Genomic DNA, 21000 nt, shown 5'->3' on the forward strand with positions numbered 1-21000 from the left:
GAGACCCGGGTTCGATCCCTGGGTCGGGAAGATCCCCTGGAGAAGGAAACGGTAACCCACTCCAGTATTCTTGCCTGGAGAATCCCGTGGATGGAGAAGCCTGGTAGGCTACAGTCCACGAGGTCGCATAGAGTCAGACACGACTGAGCGACAGAACGGAACGGAATCTCCTTGGAACAAGGTAGAACAAAAGATAAAGACATTAAAAAAAAATAGAGAATGAAACCTACCTTGATCTTGAACTTCCAGCCTCCAAGATTGTGAAAGTAAATTTCTGTTGTTTAAACCAGCCGGTCTGTAGTATTCCGTTAGAGCAGCCTGAACAGACCATGATACTGAGTCAACATGAAGGATGACATTTGTCGTTGCTGAAGCAAAGACATGGCGATAGGCAAAGCTGGTATGAGAAACAGGGAGCAGCATGGCGTGTCCAGGGTCCACGGTATTTAGCGAGGGGAATGGAGAGAGAGGAGGCTGGAGTGTGAGGCACCAGCTATGTCACATATGGGTGTATAGGTCATGCTGGGGCCGTGGGACTTACCCTAAAGCATTGGGGAATGATCTTCAGATCTGTATTTAGAAAGATCAATCTTTTGTTTTTGCTTTTTTGGTGGCAATACGTAGCTTTCAGGATCTTAGTTCCTTGACCAGGGATTGCCCCTGGGTCCCTGGCAATGAAAGTGTAGAGTTCTAACCACTGGGCCATCAGGGAATTCCCTAGAAGGATCACTATGACATCCATCTACATGTAGGCTCAATGCAGGGTGGGGAGACCAGGCAGGGAGGAAGACGGGAGGTCAGTAGATGGCTGCCCCATGGATCAAGTCTGGGACAGACTTAGGCCACAGGTGGGCACAGTCCTGGTGACCAATTAGCTGCAGATGAAAAGGAGGTGAGGTGACTCCTGGGTTTCAGATCTGGATGATGGGTTGGATGGATGTCCCTCCCTTTGACAGGAATGTGATCTCCTGTCGAGCGATCTCCTGTAGGCAAGCCCCAGGTTGAGAGAAGTCCCTGAACCTCACTGCAACCACATTCTACTGGTCAGAGTGAGGCTAAGGCCAGCCCAGATCCAATGTGGGTGGGGGCTGCCTGAGGGTGTGAACACAGGAAAGTATGAATCCTGGGAGCCACTGGGTAACAATCTGTACCACATCGAAGTAACAGACAGGAAGGAAGGGGAAGGACAAGGCCCAAAGCCAGAGAAACCTGCCACTTGGGCCTGTGGCCTTTGACAAGAATTCCCTGAAGTCCTACTCTGACTTCCTTTGGGTCAGAAATGAATGAACCAGGTCACATGACTACCCTTAGCTGCAAGGGAGTCTGGGAAACTGAGTGTTTTCGCCTGAGCACATTGCCAGTCCTTCAGTGCTGGAGAAGACTCTTGAGAGTTCCCTGGACAGCAAGATCAAACCAGTCAATCCTAAAGGAAATCAATCCTGAACATACATTGGACAGACTGATGCCGAAGCTGAAGCTCCAATATTTTGGCCACCTGATGCAAAGAGCTTCACTGAAAAAGACCTGATGCTGGGAAAGACTGGGGGCAGGAGAGGGGGCGACAGAGGATGAGATGGTTGGATGGCATCAATGACTCAATAGACATGAGCTTGAGCAAGCTCCAGCAGATGGTGAAGGACAGAAAAGCCTGGTGTGCTGCAGTCCATGGGTTCACAGAGTCGGACAAGACTTTGCAACTGAACAACAACAGAAACCTGAGTTCTCAATAGGGAGAAGGGGAAGGCAACTCTTAAGTAGGCTATTAGCAGAGTCTTCTGTGGAAACCTCAGAGGACTGGGGAGGAAATAATAGCCACTGAGCACCTTTCTGGGAGAGAAGCCATGCTTAGCGCTTTATGCAGAATCTGGTTCAGTAGGTCAAGGGTGGGGCCTGATTATTTGTATCTCTCAGCAGCCCCCAGGGGATGCCAAGGCTGCAAAAGCAAAACCACACTTGGAGTAGCCCTGAGCTGTGTTACACCGAGGAAACAAGCAATCTCCAAATCTCAGAGGCTTCAATGACCAAGGCTTGTTTCTTACTCATTCAACATGTCCACTGTCAGTTGCTAGGGCTTTGCTCCCAGGAGTCAAGTGACCAGAGAGAAAGGAGAGACATCTTGGCAAAGCACCATCTGGGGTGATCCAGTGGCTAAGAATCCATGCTCTCAGCGCAAGGGGCTCAGGTTGGATCCCTGGTCAAGGACCTAAGATCCCACATGCCGCAACTAAGAGTTCTCATGCCACAGCTAAAAATTCCACATACAGTCCATGAAGTCGAAAAGAATCAAATATGACTGAGTAACTAACACACACACACACTGCAACAAAATCGAGGATCCTTTGTGCCACAACTAAGGCCCAGGGCAGCCAAATAAATAAATATTTTTAAAAATAAACTCTAAAAAAAAGCACCATCTAATCTTTCAAGTTGCGTGACTGTGCCCGACATCAGACACAGAGGAGGAGGTGGTTTGGTTGTAGGCTACTGCAGGCTTCACGGAAAAGGTGGGATTTGAGCTGGCTGGGCTTTGAAGACTAAAACAGGAGCTAGCCCTGCAGGCTGAGGAACACCATACATAACTACTGTTGGCTGAGCGCTGGTTATGTGCTGAGAGCTTTCAGATCACCTCCTTTCTGGCCCTCACCAGAACCCTGAGATAGTATCCGTTCATTTCATAAAAGAAGAGACTGGAAGTTTGAAATCATGGCACAGTGTCAGAGTATGAGAGCCCAGGAAGTCGAACCCAATGTCCAGAACTTTCTCTCCCTTGTCACAGTGGAGTCATGTGGCTGTGTAGGGTATTTGCCAAATGATCTGTATGCTTTGTTTCCCTGAAATTGATTCCAGTTTCCTGGGGATTTGGGGGGTGGGGGCAGTGGGACTCATTAATGGATAGCAATTTTTATTGTGGTGAAGTAGATATGACATGAAATTGACCATTTTAACTATCTTTAAGTGTACAGTTTCAGGGGCATTTAGTACATTCACATGGTTGGACAACCATCAGCACCATCCACCTCAGACTTGCAACACTGAAATTCATCTTGCAAAACTGAAACTTCATACCCATTAAATGCTAACTCCCCATTACTTCTCCTACCAGCCCCTGGCAATCACCTTTCTTCCTTTTGTCTCTATGAAGTTCACTACCTTTTTCCGTAGAAATGGAATCATTTAGTATTTGTCCTTGAATGTCTGGGTTATTTCATTTGGCATAATGTCTTTCCAGTTGTACCATGTTTTTGAAAATGGGAAAGTGGTAGTCATTCAGTCATGTCTGACTCTTTGTGACCCCATGGACTGTAACCCCCCAGGCTCCTCTGTCCATGGGATTCTCCAGACAAGAATGCTGGAGTGGATTACCATTCCCTTCTCCAGGGGATCTTCCCATGCCAGGGATCGAACTCTGGTCTCCTGTACTGCAGACAGCTCCTTTACTGTCGGAGCCACCAGGGAAGCCCCAAGCATGTTTTGGGTGGTGGGTGAAGGGGGAAGCTTTTCTTTTCGACTACCCTGTGCATCAGGCAGGACCTTAATTCCCTAGACCAGGGATCAAACCCTCACTCCCTGCAGTAGAAGCATGGAGTCTTAACCACTGGACTGCCAGGGAAGTCCTTGAACCATGTATTTGAAAAAAAAGTGAAAGTGAAAGTGTCTCAGATGTGTCCGACTCTTTTCGACCCCATGGACTATACAGTCCATGGAATTCTCCAGGCCAGGGTACTGGAGTGGGTAACCTTTCCCTTCTCCAGGAGATCTTCCCAACCCAGTGATTAGATTTAGGTCACTATGTATTTTAATGGCTCAGTAATACCCCATTACATGTATACACCCCATTTTGTTTACCATATTCATCCATTGATAGATATCTGGGTTATTTCCACCTTTTGGCTCTTGTGACTAATGCTGCTATGACCCTGGGTGTGCAAATACCTTTCGGAGCCCCTGATTTCAATTTTTTGTGTATATGCCCAGAAGTGGAACTGCTCTGTCTGGAGGAATTTTTAATATAGAGGACTTTACATGGGTGAGAGGTACTGGTGGACTTTGTTGGGGTCCAGAGGAAAATGCTGCCCACCAGCACTGTAGGAGGAGGCCCAAGGCCCTCCCCGCTGTTCCTCACTGCTCCTCTTCCCCAGGATGTCCTAGTTAGGCACCCCCTCACCTACTGAGGGGCTTCCCTGGTGGCTCAGCAGTAAAGAATCTGCTTTCAAAGCAGGAGACCCAGTAGACTCAGGTTCGATCCCTGGATCTGGAAGATCCCCTGGAGAAGGGAATGGCAACCCACTCCAGTATTCTTGCCAAAATAATCCTATGGACAGAGAAGCCTGGTGGGCGACAATCCATAGGGTCACAAAGAGTTGGACATGACTGAAGTGACTTAGCACGCAGGCACACATGTACTGAGGGGAGAGGTGGGGCTGTAGGAGGTCAGACCTACCACTCAAGTGGAGGAAGTTCCATATGGTTATTTAAACTGCTTCACTCAACCTCATGTCCATTGAGTCAGTGATGTCATCCAACCACCTCATCCTCTGTCGTCCCCTTCTCCTCCCGCCTTCAATCTTTCCCAGCATCAGGGTTTTTTCAAACGAGTCAGTTCTCATTAGGTGGCCAAAGTATCAGAGTTTCAGCCTCAACATCATCAGTCCTTCCAATGAATATTCAGGACTGATGTCCTTGAGAATGGACTGGTTGGATTTCCGTGCAGTCCAAGGGAATCTCAAGAGTCTTCTCCAACACCACAGTTCAAAAGTATCAAATCTTCAGGGCTCAGCTTTCTTTATAGTCCAACTCTTACTTCCATACATGACTACTGGAAAAATTGTAGCCTCGACTAGATGGACCTTTTTTGGCAAAGTAATGTCTCTGCTTTTAATATGCTGTCTGCTGCTGCTGCTGCTAAGTCACTTCAGTCGTGTCCGACTCTGTGTGACCCCATAGATGGAAGCCCACCAGGCTCCCCCGTCCCTGGGATTCTTCAGGCAAGAACACTGGAGTGGGTTGCCATTTCCTTCTCCAATGTGTGAAAGTGAAAAGTGAAAGTGAAGTCGCTCAGTCGTGTCCGACCCTTAGCGACCCCACGGACTGAGGCCTACCAGGCTCCTCCATCCATGGGATTTTCTAGGCAATAGTACTGGAGTGACTTGCCATTGCCTTCTCCGAATATGCTGTCTAGGTTGGTCCTAACTTTCCTTCCAAGGAGTACGCGTCTTTTAATTTGTCAGGCGGCTCAAATGAATTAATGAATGTAAGGGACACAGAGGTGCCGCAGCCTGCTAGATATCCACCTCCCCGCAAAGGCTGCCCTCCACGCGCTGCCCCGCCCCATGGGTCAGACGGGCAGTGCAGGGGTAACTGTCTGGGAAGGCTGAGACTGTTTCCTGAAGGCCAGAAGAGCCCTGGGGCTGAACTAGCTTTTAAAAAAAGGACAGTGTGGTAAGAACACTTCCTCCTGACATTTCTGGGGCAGTGAATTGCAAATTAGAGCCTGACCAAGAATCCCCCAGAGGGCTATAAAAACAGAGCAGGGGCCCACCCCAGAGTCTCTGACCCAGGAAGGTTATGGTCGGGTCCAAGGATTCATGTTTCTACAAATGCTTGGGTGACCCTTAGGCTGCTGACCCAGGGACCGTACTTTGCGAACCATGGCTCTGAAACACAGAGGAGAAAATGTGCTTATTTTGAAGACACATGAGCTCCCTGGATCGCCCCTTTCCTCTCCCCTCCCTTTCTTGTTTCTTTCCTTCCTCCTTCATCGGATATGTATTATTAGAGCACAGAGTCTGGCCTGGACTGACCAGATAGTCCTTGGCTGCCCAGGGCCTGAGCTGTGACCGGATGTGGAGGAGTCCAAGTGAATCTAGCTGCTGGGGGAGGGAAAATACCCCTGGTCTGGGAGAGCCCAGGGCACAGTGCAAAGCTGAGGCAGCCTTCACCCGGGGTCAGCTGGTCCCCTGGCAGCAGACTGCTGGGTGAGGAACTGGTCTTGGGAGAGGCACCTAACACAGTACCGTGCCGGGTGCAGCAGTCAGGCCCCAAGGTGCTTGCCAGCCCAGGCCTTCTGAGGCAAGACTGTAAAGCAGGTTGAGAGGCTCAGCGAGTAGGGGCAGAGGTCCATGGGCACTGGGAATGGCCAGCCCTTGGCCTTAGATGGCCAGCCAGGTTGTGATATTTTTCTTTGAAGGCTTCATCACCCTTGTCCCGCCCGTGACCCACAGTGAACCCTGCCATCCAGCTTCCCAAAGACTCATCCAACAGACTTCTCTGGACCTTCTCCCCGACCCCAGCTCCCAACGTGGTCCCTAACAGACCTGGGTCTCATTTCCCAGGGCTCCCTTTTCTATTTTCAAAGGAGATCACAAACCCATCTGATCAACAGAAACTAAGACTCATCCTCAGTGAGCTCAGTCACTCAGTCATGTCTGACTCTTTGTGACCCCATGAACTGCAGCACACCAGGACCTGTCCATCACCAACTCCCGGAGCTTGCTCAAACTCATGTCCATCAAGTTGGTGATGTCATCCAACCATCTCATCCTCTGTCGTCCCCGTTTCCTCCTGCCTTCAATCTTTCCTAGCATCAGGGTCTTTTCAAATGAGTCAGTTCTTATTAGGTGGCCAAAGTATCGGACTTTCAGCTTGAGCATCAGTCCTTCCAATGAATATTCAGAGCTGATTTCCTTCAGGATGGCTGTTTGGATCTCCTTGCAGTCCAAGGGACTCTCAAGAGTTTTCTCCAACACTGCAGTTCAAAAGCATCAGTTCTTCAGTGCTCAGCTTTCTTTATAGTCCAACTCTCACATTCATACATGACTATTGGAAAACCATATTTTTGACTAAATGGACCTTTGTTGGCAGAGTAATGTCTCTGCTTTTTAATATGCTTTCTAGGTTGGTCAGAGCTTTTCTTCCAAGGAGTCAGCGTCTTTTAATTTCATGGCTGCACTCACCATCTGCAGTGATTTTGGAGCCCCCCAAAATAAAATCTCTCACTGTTTCCATTGTTTCCCCATCTATTTGCCATGAAGTGATGCACTGGATGCCATGTTTTCTGAATGTTGAGTTTTAAGCTTACGTTTTCATTCTCAATAGCCTTCTCCAGCACCGCAGTTCAAAAGCATCAATTCTTTGGTACTCAGCCTTCTTAATGGTCCAACTGCCAGGAGATGTGTGTGCAGAGGTTTAGCTCCAAGAGGGATGCCAGACCTGGGCGTCTTCCCTGGAATTTGCGCTGACCCCAGAGCATTGCTCTCACTTTCTCTAGATCTATTTCTTCAATCATGAAATGGGGTGGACCGGATGAATGATGCTGGACTGAGGGTATCATACCAGATAATATCACAGGAATCCTTCCTACCTGGTACTGCTCTCCTCTGCAGCCAAGGGCTAGCACCCAGGTTTTGAGATTCTTTCCAGTAACACACATGATATATTTCCCCAACTCTTCAAAATTTACCTCCAAGGACTTCCTTGGTGGTCCAGTGTCTAAGACTCTGAGTTCCCAATGCAGGGACCCATGTTTGATCCCTAGTCACGGAACTAGATCCCATAGGCCACAACTAAAGATCCTGCATGGTGCAAGTGGATGCTTTTGAACGCTGGTGCTGGAAAAGACTCTTAAAAGTCACTTGGACTGCATGGAGATCAAACCAGTCATTGCTAAAGGAAATCAGTCCTGAATATTCATTGGAAGGACTGATGCTGCTGCTGAAGCTCCAATACTTTGGCTACCTGATGCGACGAGCTGACTCACTGGAAAAAACCGTGATGCTGGGAAAGATTGAAGGCAGGAGGAGAAGAGGAAGACAGAGGATGAGATGGTTAGATGGCATCACCGACTCAATGACATGAGTTTGAGCAAACTCTGGGAGATGGTGAAGGGCAGGGAAGGCTAGCATGCTGCAGTTCATGGGGTCGCAGAGTCAGACACAACTTAGCGACTGAGCAACAACACGGCGCATCAAAGATTGAAGATCCTACACGCTGCAACTAAGGCCCAGCACAGACAAATAAATACATGAAGTAAATACTAAAAATTTTACCTCCACTTTGATTTGGGCCATAGGTTGGGGTTCTTAGTTCCTTAAGGTGGCTGCTGGCCATTTATTTGTTCCAGTTTCATCTTGTGAGCGGCAAGTTCCCCAGCCAGGCAAGCACAGGAGCCCCCCTCCAGACCTGGCTGTCCCGTCTATAGGCCCAGGAGGCATACTCTGAAGGGGTGCTCCTTGGCCTGGGGAGGCATGTGGTATCCTCACATTCACCGGCTCCTCTGATGTGAGACCCTTTCTGCAGTGCCTCAGCAGAGGTGGTGGGCACAGTGTGGAGACCGGGAGCCAGCAGCCTGGCTCAGATCCTCGTGCTTCTATGTGTTGACTGTGCAGCGTTGCCACGAAAGGAGGAGCATAACCGCATCCCTCACCGCCCTGGATGAGATGCAGCAGAGAGTGGGTGTCTGCACCTGGAACCCAGCTAAGAGCAGCCACCCAGGAGTGCAGGGCTTTCCACACTCTGCTCCTGACTTCAGAAACTTTCTGCGGTTACCATGGTTTCTCCAGCACCATGGAAATGCTATCACATGTGGAGATTTCTTGTTAGTCCCTCACAAGGGAGAACTTGCTTTGTTAAACTCTGTACCTCAGAAGACGACCAGCTGTCCTAACTAGAGTCAAGAAGTGAGCACAGCTTCTACGCAACCAGCAGTGAATCTCCTTAACCACAAGGTGGTGAGTTCTTGGTCTGTATAATCTCCTTCGGGCTTCCCTGGTGATTCAGATGGTAAACAATCTGCCTGCAGTATGAAGTGAAGTGAAGTCACTCAGTCGTGTCCAACTCTTTGCGACCCCATGGACTGTAGCCTACCAGGCTTCTCAGTCCATGGGATTTTCCAGGCAAGAGTACTGGAGTGGTTGCCATTTCCTTCTCCAGGGGATCTTCCTGACCCAGGGATCGAACCCGGGTCTCCCACATTGTAAGCAGACGCTTTACCCTCTGAGCCACCAGGGAAGCCACCCAATTCTTGGGTTGGGAAGATCCGCTGGAGAAGAGAATGGCTACCCACTCCAGTATTCTTGCCTGGAAAATCTCCATGGACAGAAGAGGAGCCTGGCAGGCTACAGTACACTGGGTGGCAAAGAGTCTACTAACACTTTCACTTTTCTTTATCTCATTCATTTAATTTGGGTGGTGGGGTGGGGAGTAATGCAGCTGACAAAAGGTTATCTATTAATATAGCTGTCGGAAATCAGAGGCCTTTAAAATTGACAGTAAAGGTCAATGGAAACCAACCAATAGGAAATGGGCAAACAATACAAATAGACAGTCTCACAATGCAAATCAGACTAGCCAATACACCTGTGAAAAAAATGCTCAGAATTATGAGGGAATTGCAAACTAAAGTAACAATGAGATGCTGTTGTTTGACTCTGAGTGGCTAAAATTTAAATGATTCCATTTTGTAAAAGAAACAATGCTACCCCCTGACACCCCCACCACACCCCCACTCCCATACATGTGTAGGAGGCCGGGTTTCTCAGCTCTAGCACCATCAACATTTGGGGCCAGAAAATTCTATTCATTTCTTTATTTGGCCGTGCTGAGTCTCCACTGCTGCCCATGGGCTTTCTCTAGTTACAGCGATCGAGCGCTACTCTCTATTTGTGCAGGCTTCTCATTGCAGTGGCTTCTCTCTGCTGAGCATGAGCTCTAGAGCACACCAGCTTCAGTAGTTGCAGCACACGGGCTCTAGTTCTGGCACAGGCTTAGTTGCCTGTGGAATCTTAGTGGAATCTTCCTGGACCAGAGATTGAACCCATGTCTCCTCCATTGACAGGTGGGTTTTTAACCACTGGACCACCTTGGAAATGCAGTTTTTCTTTTTATGAATCAAGCAGTTTATTAACCCAGTATCATTTGTTGCAATGCTTTTTTTTTTTTATGTGGACCATTTTTATTTTATTGAATTTGTTACAATATTGCTTCGGTTTTATGTCTTGGTTTTTTGGCCTGGAGACTCCCTGACCAGGGATCCAACCTGCAACCCCTGCATTGGAAAGCGAAGTCCTAACCACTGAGCAGCCAGGGACGTCCCTGTTGTAATGCTTCTTGTTTGCAGCTGTCACCTGTCTTCCCAGGTGATGCTAGCGGTAAAGAACCCGTCTGCCAAAGCAGGAGACGCAGGAGACCCTAGGTCAGGAAGATTCCCTGGCGGAGGGCACGGCAACCCACTCCACTATTCTTGCCTGGAGAATTCCATGGACAGTGAGGAGCCTGGTGGGCTACACAGTTCATAGGGTCACAAAGAGTCGGACACAACTGAAGCCACTCTGCACTCACGCAAGCCAACTGTTTGGCAATTCTGTCCAGATCTCTCTGTCCTGGACATGTCCACTGGCAGCTCCCGTCTTGGTCCTTTTCCACCAAGGACCCTCCAGGGCTAGGAGGACCTGGCGGGCCCTGTTCTTGGGGTTGAAGTGGTCAGGCAGCATTTCTCTGACACTCTCTAGAAATGTTGGTCATGGAACCACCTCGGCACCACCTGGGAAGTACAGATGCTGTGCTGTGGAAGTAGCTCGTGTGTAGAACCACAGGGAGTGAGCTCTTTATGCTTGGCCAGCCTGACAGCATCCACCTTTCAGCTTCCTGACTTTGTGAGGAAGGCTGCCAGGACCCTGATGAACTCCAGCTGGTTCACATCTTTTACGGTAACTCCAGGCATGTCCAGGCCTCTGCATTGCTACCCAGGGGAATGCGCTCATGGGCTCAGTCATGTCTGACTCTTTGTGACCCCATGGACCTTTGCGACCTCATTGACTTTTGGGACCCCATGGACTGTAGCCCGCCAGGCTCCACTGTCCATGGGATTCCCCTGGCAAGAATACTGGAGTGGGTTGCCATTTCCTCCTCCAGAGGATCTTCCCCACCCAGGGATTGAACCTGAGTCTCCTGCATTAGCAGGGGGGATTCTTCACTGAGTCACCAGGAAAGCCCGCCAGCAAGCAGAACATGGAGGGGTGATTCTTTACTGTCCCTGGACTGTAGGCTATGTAGCAGTATCTCAGGCCCCAAAGCACTAGATAACACTAGCAGCCCCTGCTCTCCAGCTGTGATGACCAACGATGACACAGCCAAAGGTCCAGGGGGCAAAACTGTCCCCCACTCTGTTAAAAAACCACTTGCTATATAGGTAAACGTTTATAGTCGCATGTGCTTTTATGAACACTGATTTAATTTTAATCACTGGTTTACAGATAAGGAAACTGAGGCACAGAGAGGCCAGCTGAGGTCCCGAGATTCCAGGAGGAGTCCGATTTCACAGCTCAGTTTCTTGCTTGAAATGAAGCCATGCTGCTCAGCTCCATTCTTGAGGTTTGACTGGTTCAACATACCAGCACTTCAAGTTCATGTTTCCAGGCAAGAACCATGGATCAGAGAAGACCCGAGGCCTGTGGTTTCTGGCTGGCTTGGCTCCCTGAGATAATAGTGCTGGGGAGTCAGTGTGGAAAGTAGTGGTCAGTGGATGCCTGACCTCTGAACAGGGTTGACTACCACTTGCAAAGATAAAGGACTGGGGGGCTGAACCATAGAGGGAGAATGTGGGGGAGCTGGGGTGGGAGTGGGTACATGAGGAGGGTGGAGATGACTGGACTGCTGGTTCTTTCTCATTCTCCTCCCTTCTGGCTTCTGGCCACCCGAGTGCCTCTTCACTTTTCCTTCCCACTCTGGCTTCTCTCCAAAGCCAGCTGTGTGGGTGAGGGCCTCACCCCAAGTGGCAGGAGAGGGCAGGGTGCATGTTCATGCAATGCCTCGTGACATCCTCGGCCTCTGGCTGGGTCAGAGGCTGAATTTCCCATATGCTTGTCAGTTTGGGGTCCTAAACCCTGAGCTCTGTGAAAGCAGGGCCTGTGTACTTCTTGTATCTTTGGGAGCCTGGTGGAGAGGGCATCAAGATTGCATGTGTGCAGGAATTCCCTGACAGTCCAGTGGTTAGGACACTGAGCTTTCACTGCAGAAAGCAGTGGTTATGGGTTTGATCCCTGAATAGGGAGCTAAGATCCTACATGCCGGCATGCAGTCAGAAAAATAAACAACCTGTTGTGCTCAGCTGCTTTAGTTGTGTCCGACTCTTTGTGGCCCTATGGAATGTAGCCTGCCAGGCTCCTCTGTCCTTGGAATTCTCCACAGGAATACTGGAGTGGGTTGCCATTTCCTCCTCCAGGGGATTTTCCCGACTCAGGGATTAAACCTGAGTCTCCTACATCAGCAGGCAGATTCTTTACTGCTGAGCCTATGGGGAAGCTTGCCACCTCTTTCTAAAAAAAAAAAAAAAAAAAGATACCCATGGAGAGATAGTACATCAAAAAAAAAAAAAGACTGGGGGAGTGCAGGATGAGGGAAGGACAGGGAAACAGGGGCAACTGCTTAAGCGCTGAGCAGCTCCAGGGACACCTGAGCCCACCCCAGGTGAGCTGAGGTGCTCAGCCCTGTTTCCAGATACCAGGTTCTGGCCTCTCCCTGGAGCTGTAAACAAACCAGAGCTGTCTGAACTCTGTAACAGAGTTCTTGATTACCTCTCCAGGGAGGAGTGAGGAGCTGCTTAAAGAACTCAAGGCACGGTTCTCTTTCAGTAATTCAAGCTTAGCTTTTTAAACGGGAACTTCTCAGAGCTGCTTCTAGAAATACTTGCTGGTCATGTCCCCTCCTCCTGCCCCTGCAGGAGCCCTGCTGCTAGGAACTTATAAGTTGAGCAAGCAGGTGCCCTGATGTGCTGGGCTGGGAGGCAGCTACGGACCTCTTGCTTTCTGGCCAGAAGCATCACCACCTCTTTGTTTGTTGAGGCTCCAGGTACGGTCAATCAAGGCGTCCTTTGAACCATACTGTGTTCTTGGCACCATGAGAGCTTCATCTCATACACACACACATATACCCACCTGTTCTTGGCACCATGCGAGCTTCATCTCATACACACATATACCCACCTGCTTCTTGAGGCATCAGAACACACACACACCTGCTTCTTGAGGGCAGGTATCAGACCTTAAGATCTTTGTGGGGAAATCAGGAGTCTGACTCACGTAGCGAAGTCAACTCAACACACACGCACACACACACACCCCACCCCCCCACCCCCCACCCACCCACCCCTGCTTCTTGAGGGCAGGTATCAGACCTTAAGATCTTTGTGGGGAAATCAGGAGTCTGACTCACGTAGTGAAGTCAACTCACCACCATTTAGAGGGGATGCTGGCTGTGACCTGGCACAACCCAGGGTTTATTCCATAAGTTGGCGATTCTCAACCCTGCTCATATTAGACTCAGGCTTGTTGCTCAGTGGTAAAGAATCTGCCTGCCAAAGCAAGAGACTCGGGTTCGATCCCTGAATCCCTGGAGAAGGAAATGGCAACCCACTCCAGTATTCTTGCCTGGGAAATCCCATGGACAGAGGAACTTGGTGGGCTATAGTCCACAGGGTCGCAAAGAGTCAGACACGACCGAGCACACACACATGTGGGGTATGCAGGATTTTAGTTCCCTAACCAGGGAATAAACCCGTGGCCCCTGCAGTGGAAGCATATCATCCTAACCACTGGATCACCCAGGAAATCCGAGGTGAGTCCTGTTTCTGCCAGGTTTCCCTGGGTGCCGGTGTAGGACACACAGGCTGAGTCTGGTCATCACGCGTCTGGAGGGAGTAGCGTGGCCACTCTTCTCAGACGAGGCCTCCCCTCCCAGCCCAGCCATCGCTCCTTCCTACGGCTTCTGCTTCTCTGGCCTCAGGGCTAGAAGCTGGTTGTGGAAGGGGCATACCGCAGGGACTGGCTCGGGTCAGAGGGGGAGGCTGCCAAGGCTGAGCTCTCCTTCTACACCCTCTGCCAAAAAACAGCAAGAGGAACCTGAGCTGTGACTGTGCTGAGTAATTCCAGTCGTGGGCTCTCAAATCACAATGCAGAAACCATAAACCAAAGAGCCAAGAAGAACAAAACGAAAAGCCTGAAATCTTTTCCACGTTTCTTCTCCCGATGGCTGGTTCCAGCGATGTTTATTACTCAGCCTGAGTCGGAATAACATTAGACAAAAATAGAAACAGCCTCTGGTTCTACAAAGCCTGGGTCCAAGTCCTCTGACGTTTCTGTCCATGCCAGGGCCCCATGCTGCTGGTACCAGAGGTCAAGGGAGCCTGGATGACCCCAGATGGGGCAGAGCCTACAGAGAGACACAGGCCTCAGTGCTGGATTGAGAGCAGAGCTAGGGAAAGACAGCCAGGCAACTCACTCCAACAGTGCAGCCCTGCTGGGGATTCAGGGTTTCATGCTGGGGTGAGCTGCTGGGGCTCCGGAGAGCCCTGCCCCAGGCTCAGGGTTGATCTGACCAGCTAGGGTGTGAAGCCACATGCCCGAAGCATAGAAAGTGGGTGGGGAGAGGTCTCTACCATCTTGTGCTTGGTTCAGAGAGCCTCAGGAGTGACTCTTATAGAACTCTGTTCCCAGGGGCTGGTGCAGCCAGAAGCAGGCCAATGGGCAGCAGTGTTCTGCCCGTCGTGAGCCCCCAGGAAGCCTGCCTGCAGTCACTGGCTGCTCACAGCACTGAGACCTCACCGGGTTCCACCTCCGAGGTGTCCTGCAGCACAGGGGGAGGTCCGGCCACTTTGAGCCAGGGTTAGGGGGTCTGATGGGTATCTGGTAAGGACTTCATTCACATCCTTAGATGGGAAGGGGTGAGGATGAGCAACTCATCCACTTTCCAGGTGATCTCAGTCCAGATCAAAGGCCAGCTGCTCTCTGGACTCCCAAAGTCACTGCCAGGCCCTGCGCCATCACTGTGAACTGCCCAGGACTCTGGTCTCCCGGTTCTCTCCTGTGATGGGCGGGCCGGTGTGCAGGGGGCACTATCTTAGTGGCTGCTTGAGCTCGAAGAGGCCGGTCCCACCCTTGACGACCTTCCCGACCACGAGGCAGGCTGATGGGGACCTCAGTTCGTCATGGGATCCTAGGAGACACAAGAGTGCTTGTGAGGTGTAGCTGGGGATGATGGGAGGGGAAGAGACGGGTGTCGGGGGCACTCAGCAAGAGGCTTGGCGGTTAGGGCACCTCCAGGGCCATGAGGGTGGTCCTGAAGCTTGGGGCCTGGTGGGAACGAGGCCGCACTGCTTCTGCATTTTGAAGAGAGGAAGACCCTCCCCTCTCCTCCAAAAGGCAGAGGCAGACACCTCCAGTCTGGTGCCCACTCACCAGCGCTTCCTGTAGTGACAGCCCAGGCTCTCCCCAACATGCAAGGCTGTGAAAGGGTGCCTGAGGGATGAGCCTTGTCTGCCCAGAACAGATTCAGGTGGGGGTGGGGAAGGCCAAGGAGGTGCCCACGACTGACCCATGAGGGTGGCCTGCTTCAGAAACTGGAAGCTGGTCTCAAATGTCATCTGCTGCAGTGGCGAGGAGTTTGACCGGATCCCAAAGCGGTTCAGTGGCTTGTAAACGCCCTCGAAACACATGTAGTCAGCCACCAGGGAGAGGTGGCGGGGGTCAACGGCGATGCCTGTCACAGGGGTGGCAACAGCAGGATGGGGGTTCAGCAGTGAAAAGGGATGGGGGGAGCAGTGTCACCTAACCCCAGGGCTCCCCCCGACCCAGTTCCGTTACCTACTCACTCAACTCTCAGACCCTACCTCAGTGGGCAGCCCTGTGTCCCCGGGCATCACGACTGCATCTAGCAGCGTGGGGAGCAGCCTTGCAGGACACGAGCCGCTACAGAACTGTGTGCCTTTGGGAATTGAAATCCTGAAGGCGAGGTGAGGAAGAGACTCTCCCCTATGAGGCCAAGATCAGAAACATGCTGGGGGTAGGGAGGCCGTGGGGAAGGGACTGACAAGACTGATACACAAGGGACCCTTCTTGATGGGGGCCCTGAGGGTCCCCTGTGGGATCCACCCTCACTGCACCCATATTTCAGCTCCTTGAGGATCTAGACCGGCACCCCGGGCCTCCTGCCTGCCATCCACATCCCTTCTCACCGTATACGGCAAACACATCCTTGATCTCCTTTTCAATCACGCGCAGTGCGGCCTCAATGCCGTACGTGCTGGCCATGGCATGGATGTCGTTGGAATAGAGACGGCGCAGATCTAGGACCTGGGGGAGGCGGGAGAGGATGGCGTGGAGGGCCTTGCCTTCTGCTCCTTCCAACGTACGTGTCCCACCCCGGGGCCTCGCTGCCTCCTCTGCTGGCGTGCTTGGGTGCAGCTAATGACAAAGTGGGCGTGAAGCGGCCCAGGACTAGCCTAAGAAACAGTGTGAGCAGAGCAGCCGACAGCATGCTGGCTGGGCCCCGGGTCTCTCTCACCATCAGCCAGGGCTGGGAGATGATTCCCTACCCACTTTCAGAGTCAGGAACAAAGGTGTTTGTTTATATAACAGAGAGACCTGTTTCCGAGGGTGGAGGCTCCGCTGGTAGGTGAGGCAAGTTCCCTGGCAAAGATTCAATTTCCTTCCCTGGGCACGGGGGGTCTGCCAGGCCTCACCAGGGGCCTGAAGCTCTAATTTAGCCATCCCGGGGTGGGGCTCACAGTGGCTGTGCACTAGGGCATGTCACCCCCACAGGAGACAGCAGAGACCCCGGCGGGTCACCTGGCCTTGTTAAGACAAATCCCACGGGCATGACTCGAGTGTGCCCTGTCAGTGGCTGACACTGGGGAGACCTGAGCCCTTCCTGCTCTGTCCTCTGGGGAAGCAGCTGATAAAAGGCTCTGGGCAGAGGTGGGGCGTGTATGGGGCAGTACTGTGGGAGGATGTGTGTGAGGCTGTAGGGCCCTGCCAGCTTAGTGCAGACGAGGGAAGAGTGGGCTGGTCTGAGCAACTCAGAATGCAGTGGGGAAAACTTGTGCCTGGGGGTTGAGAGCATCTCAGAAGGTTCTGGGAGATGAAGTGAACTGGGGGGGAAGCAAGAGAGATCTCAGAGGAAAGGATGGGTGTGCTTGGGAAGCAGGGGGAACAGGATACACAGGACTCTGCCGGGTGTGGGGGCCTGGGGCCCCTTCACCAGATAAACTGAGCAGCTCCCTAGCCAGCACTCAGTATAACTATTTCTTACAAGTCTATGTTCAGAGGTTTCGATTTCAAAGAAAAGAAACTGCATGCAAATTAATTTGGGAAACTCTGGGTTCAGTAAAGTTAAGCAGGTTTCATTCTGCAAACCTTAACCAGGCTCAAGTGCACTGGAGATGCCCAAGAGGTGGCCCGGGCTGCAGATCTGGTTTGGGAACCCTGGGTTAGAAGTGTGAATAGCCCAGGAAGGGCCAGGACAGAGCGGCTGGAGCCTGAGCTGACGTGAGGACCCATCCGCAGGACAGCAGGTGACCCTGAGGAAACACGCACCTCGGCATACTTGAACAGCTCTGGGAGGTTGATGCCTTCTGTGTTTAAGACAAGCTCCTTCTCGTTCTTACTGTTGATGGTCTCATTCAGGAGGCACCGTGTGATACCCTTGGTTGCATAGATGACAGCTCCTTGGGCCAAGGACGCTACCAGGGAGCTCATGTCAAAGTTGACCTTCATGAGAGGGAGTTTCAGCGTCACCTGCAAGAGGAAGGGGAGCTGAGCCAGAGGACAGGGCTGCCCCAGCCCCACACCACTCAGGGTCCCTGAGAGACCCCTCCAGAGCCCCACTGGGGCAAGCCGGGCGGTGGACTTGGCAAGTGAACATGAGCTGACTTAATGACCACATGGCAGCCATGTCCGGTCACAGAGATTGAAGTGAAAACGGCAGAGCACCATTTTCACAGATGTTGTCAGTGAAAATCACCTCCACTCAACATCACCCTCAATATCCTTTCAATGACCACAAAGCGTAACACGCATCCCTCTGTACGTGTACTCCTGGTCAATGACTCATATCTGTGCTACCATTTACGAATCACTGAACTGGATCAAAGGAAAGGACTAAACCCAGTGTATGCGTAGACGTCTAGGCATCCAGACCAGCGAGCCTTCCAGGGTCACTGCAGTTCTGGAAGTGATGACCAGGCAGAAAGGTGGTGTGAGGAATGCAGTGTCTGCCAGCCTCTATGATGTGCGTCCATACACGGGTTGCACTGAGGCCTGAAGTTCCCAGGTGAAAGTACCTACAGGGCCCGATGGCTCAGACGCCCAGGCTGTTACTGGCAAGTCAGAGCGAGCGGGCCCAGGAGGGGGCTGTGATCTGGGGTGGACTGAGCCCCTCACGGGCACTGACCTGGCACCACAGGCCGCCCTGTGTGTCGTACTGGTAGTCCGCTATGAATGGGTGGCACTCGCGCACCGCCCGTACCCGGCGCTCCACCACCTCAGCGCCCTGGGGCTCCCAGCTTCGGGCACGCTTCTGCGGCTGTGTCAGGGGGGCGCCAGGGAGCGCGTTCTCCTCGGGGACCCAGCCGCCTTCCTCCTGCTCTTGCTGATCGCCTTCTCTGAGGCTGGTCCCTTCCTCCTGAACGTCCTCGTCCTCCTTGTCCTCCTCCTCTTTCTCCTCCTCCTCCTCACTGTCGTAGTCGACCTGGCGGGGACGGGATGCAGGCCACGTCACTTGGGCCCAACCAGCAACCTGAACTTGACCTTGCAGAACAAGTGCCACTCCCCTCCCCACCCCTAGAAGAGCTCTCATCTGCTGGCCGACCCCAGCCCCACTGGCTCTATCGGCCTGGCCTCTGCCCTCTGTTTGTCCCGTGGGGACGCCAGTCCCTCAGTTCCAGGGACCCCTCCTCGGAGCTGGGTGCCCCCTACACTAGCTCTCTCACCTGGGAGCCCCACTGGCCCCTCCACACCACCCTCTGTCCTGGCAGCGATTGTAGCGGTAAAGGACTAAAAGGGAGAAGGGGAAGGATGCATTTTCATGGTAAAGACAGAAGGTGGCCTGACTTTCCCTTGTGAAGGCCTCGATGTCCCCCAATTTGATTCAGATACAGGGACAGCCAGTCCTGAAGGGCAGCCCTGGGCCGGCTCCTGCCTACTCGCCACCCCGTGAACACCACCTTCTCCACCGAATGCTTGTGCTAGGCAGACTGGTTTTGCTTCAAGGTTCCCTATGGTTCCAGCATGATGCAGAGGCAAGTCCTTACACACCAGTGGGGAGCCCTCAGGTGTGACAGAGGTGTCACCTCGGCCAAAGGCCCCTCACCTCCTCCTCTTGTTTTTCCTTGCGTTTGGCATCCGAGGCGTCAGCATCTCCCTCCTCAGCTTCAGCGTCCACAATGTGCCCCTCCTCTTCCTCGTTGCCCTCCTGCTCTCCCTGGGGCTCCAGGAGAAGGAAGAGAAAGATGAGCTCCAATACCACGTGCCTGGTGAATCCATCTATCCATGCACCAAACTGGTCACCCATCTACCTGCCTGTCTCCTACTCACCATCCAGCCACCCACCTGCCTCTCACCCATCCATTCATCACACAGTACCTACCACCTTCCCAATTCCATCTGCATCCCTTCCACCCACCTACCCACCCCTGGATTCCATACTTCCTTCTCTTCAGCCTAAATCTTTACACATACCACTCGTAAAACCTCGTATTAAGAAGGAAAAAAAAAGCGCCAAGGCTTTCCAAGTCATTGAAAGAAGATGGTACTAATATTGTTCCAAGTATTTATGTTATGGGTGGAGATGAAAAGAAAGAATTACCTTGGCATTTTAGAAACTAAGTATTTATTCCTTTCTCATGACCCTGGCACCTAGTTCTTTATGATCTCCTTCTGGGTGATTTAAGAATTAAGACTGGGCAGCCTTCCAAAGACATTCCAATTGGTAGACTCCAGGGCAGAAGACCTGGCATTCTGTCTAGGCCAGACCCTCATTTTAGGGATAAGGAGACAGGCCCAGGGAGAGGAGGTGTCATAGCTGAAATCACGGAGCTGGAAAAGGATGGGACCAGTCTTCATTGTACCCCTGTCCAAGGAGAGAACAGCCAACTGCTGGCTCAGACAAGACCCAGGGAGCTGGCCCCACACTGCCTCTGTGTCTCTGGGCAGATGTGTATGTGTATGTGTTAGTCGTTTAGTTGTGTCCGACTCTTTGCAACCCCACAGACTGTGGCCCGCCAGGCTCCTCTGTCCATGGAATTTTCCAGACAAGAATACTGGAGTGGGTCGCCATTTCCTTCTAGAGGGGATCTTCCTGACCCAGATAGGGTATCATCATTCCTGGATTATTTTGCCTCCAATGGCTTCCCTCTGGCTCCTTCCTTTTCCATCACTGGAGCCCAACTTGCCTGCTTCCGAATGCCTCTCTGGTCCCTGCCCAGTACTCTGTGAGTCTCAGTTCATCTGGCCTAGGTAAGTCAAAGGCAGAGCCAATGAAAACAGATAAAAAACTTCCAAAAGTCTAGTAGGTATCATTACTTTGAGTCTATCCTCAGGATAAAAAAAATTACCTACAGAGGAGAGGGGTCCCTGAGAGCAGACAGTTGGATGAGCTGGGGCCTGCATCCAGGACGAGGCAGGCCATGCTGCAGGTGGCAGCTCCCCTCTGTGGCCCTCCACACCCAAGAAGGAAACACTGCTTCTCAGCTCTCAGAGCAGCAGATAAACCCTTGGGTAAGGGACTGCCCTGGTGGTCCAGTGGTTAAGACTCCATGCTCCCAATGCAGGGTGCACAGCTTCATTCCCTGGTCAGGGAAGTAAGACCCCACATGCTATGTGGACACACACACACGCACACACACCAAGGTAAGCAGAGAGAGGGGAAGGGGTGCAACCCTAGGAAGGGGTGCAAGGAGCACTGAAAACAGTCAGAGCCATCCCAGGAGAGCAGACTCAGTGAGTCGCCACCCTAAGGGGGTCCCAGCCTTGGACCACCCTGTGATGGTCCCCATGGGGCCCCCAGGGGACCTGCTCACCCGACTCCTCTCTGACTCGCCAGCATTGTCTAGATCCCGCTGAGTGGCTCTCCGCGTGTTCACACTTCTGAAAGTTGATGCTTTACTGTTCTTCTTCCTGATGGCTTCCATCAGAATTTTAAAGAATCTAAAATGAGAAGAAAGCCCCGCAGCCC

The 21000-nt window shown here is 51.9% G+C and overlaps 1 protein-coding gene and 1 pseudogene across 2 annotated transcripts in view; both read right to left on the minus strand.

Annotated features, from left to right (window-relative positions):
* Window positions 1-5279: 5279 nt before the first annotated feature.
* On the minus strand, window positions 5280-13102 carry LOC148776149 (small ribosomal subunit protein eS19-like; annotated as a pseudogene).
* An 893-nt stretch (window positions 13103-13995) lies between these two features.
* POLR1A (RNA polymerase I subunit A) overlaps window positions 13996-21000 on the minus strand; it is an 88925-nt gene continuing 81920 nt past the window's right edge. Inside the window, exons 28-34 of one of the 2 annotated variants that reach the window (XM_088841346.1) lie at window positions 20846-20972; window positions 19138-19248; window positions 18220-18516; window positions 17364-17564; window positions 16004-16121; window positions 15364-15528; window positions 13996-14985 (exon numbers count right to left, since the gene is read on the minus strand). In XM_088841346.1, coding sequence (XP_088697472.1) covers window positions 14885-14985; window positions 15364-15528; window positions 16004-16121; window positions 17364-17564; window positions 18220-18516; window positions 19138-19248; window positions 20846-20972 — 1120 coding nt within the window. In that variant the 3' untranslated portion in view covers window positions 13996-14884. Of the gene's footprint in view, window positions 14986-15363; window positions 15529-16003; window positions 16122-17363; window positions 17565-18219; window positions 18517-19137; window positions 19255-20845; window positions 20973-21000 lie in introns of both variants that reach the window. The other variant, XM_088841345.1, reaches the window with a different exon arrangement.

The sequence above is a fragment of the Moschus berezovskii genome, chromosome 11 (genome assembly GCF_049115385.1).
Source record: "Moschus berezovskii isolate FMDL1 chromosome 11, NW_MosBer_1.0, whole genome shotgun sequence".
NCBI lineage: Eukaryota > Metazoa > Chordata > Mammalia > Artiodactyla > Moschidae > Moschus > Moschus berezovskii.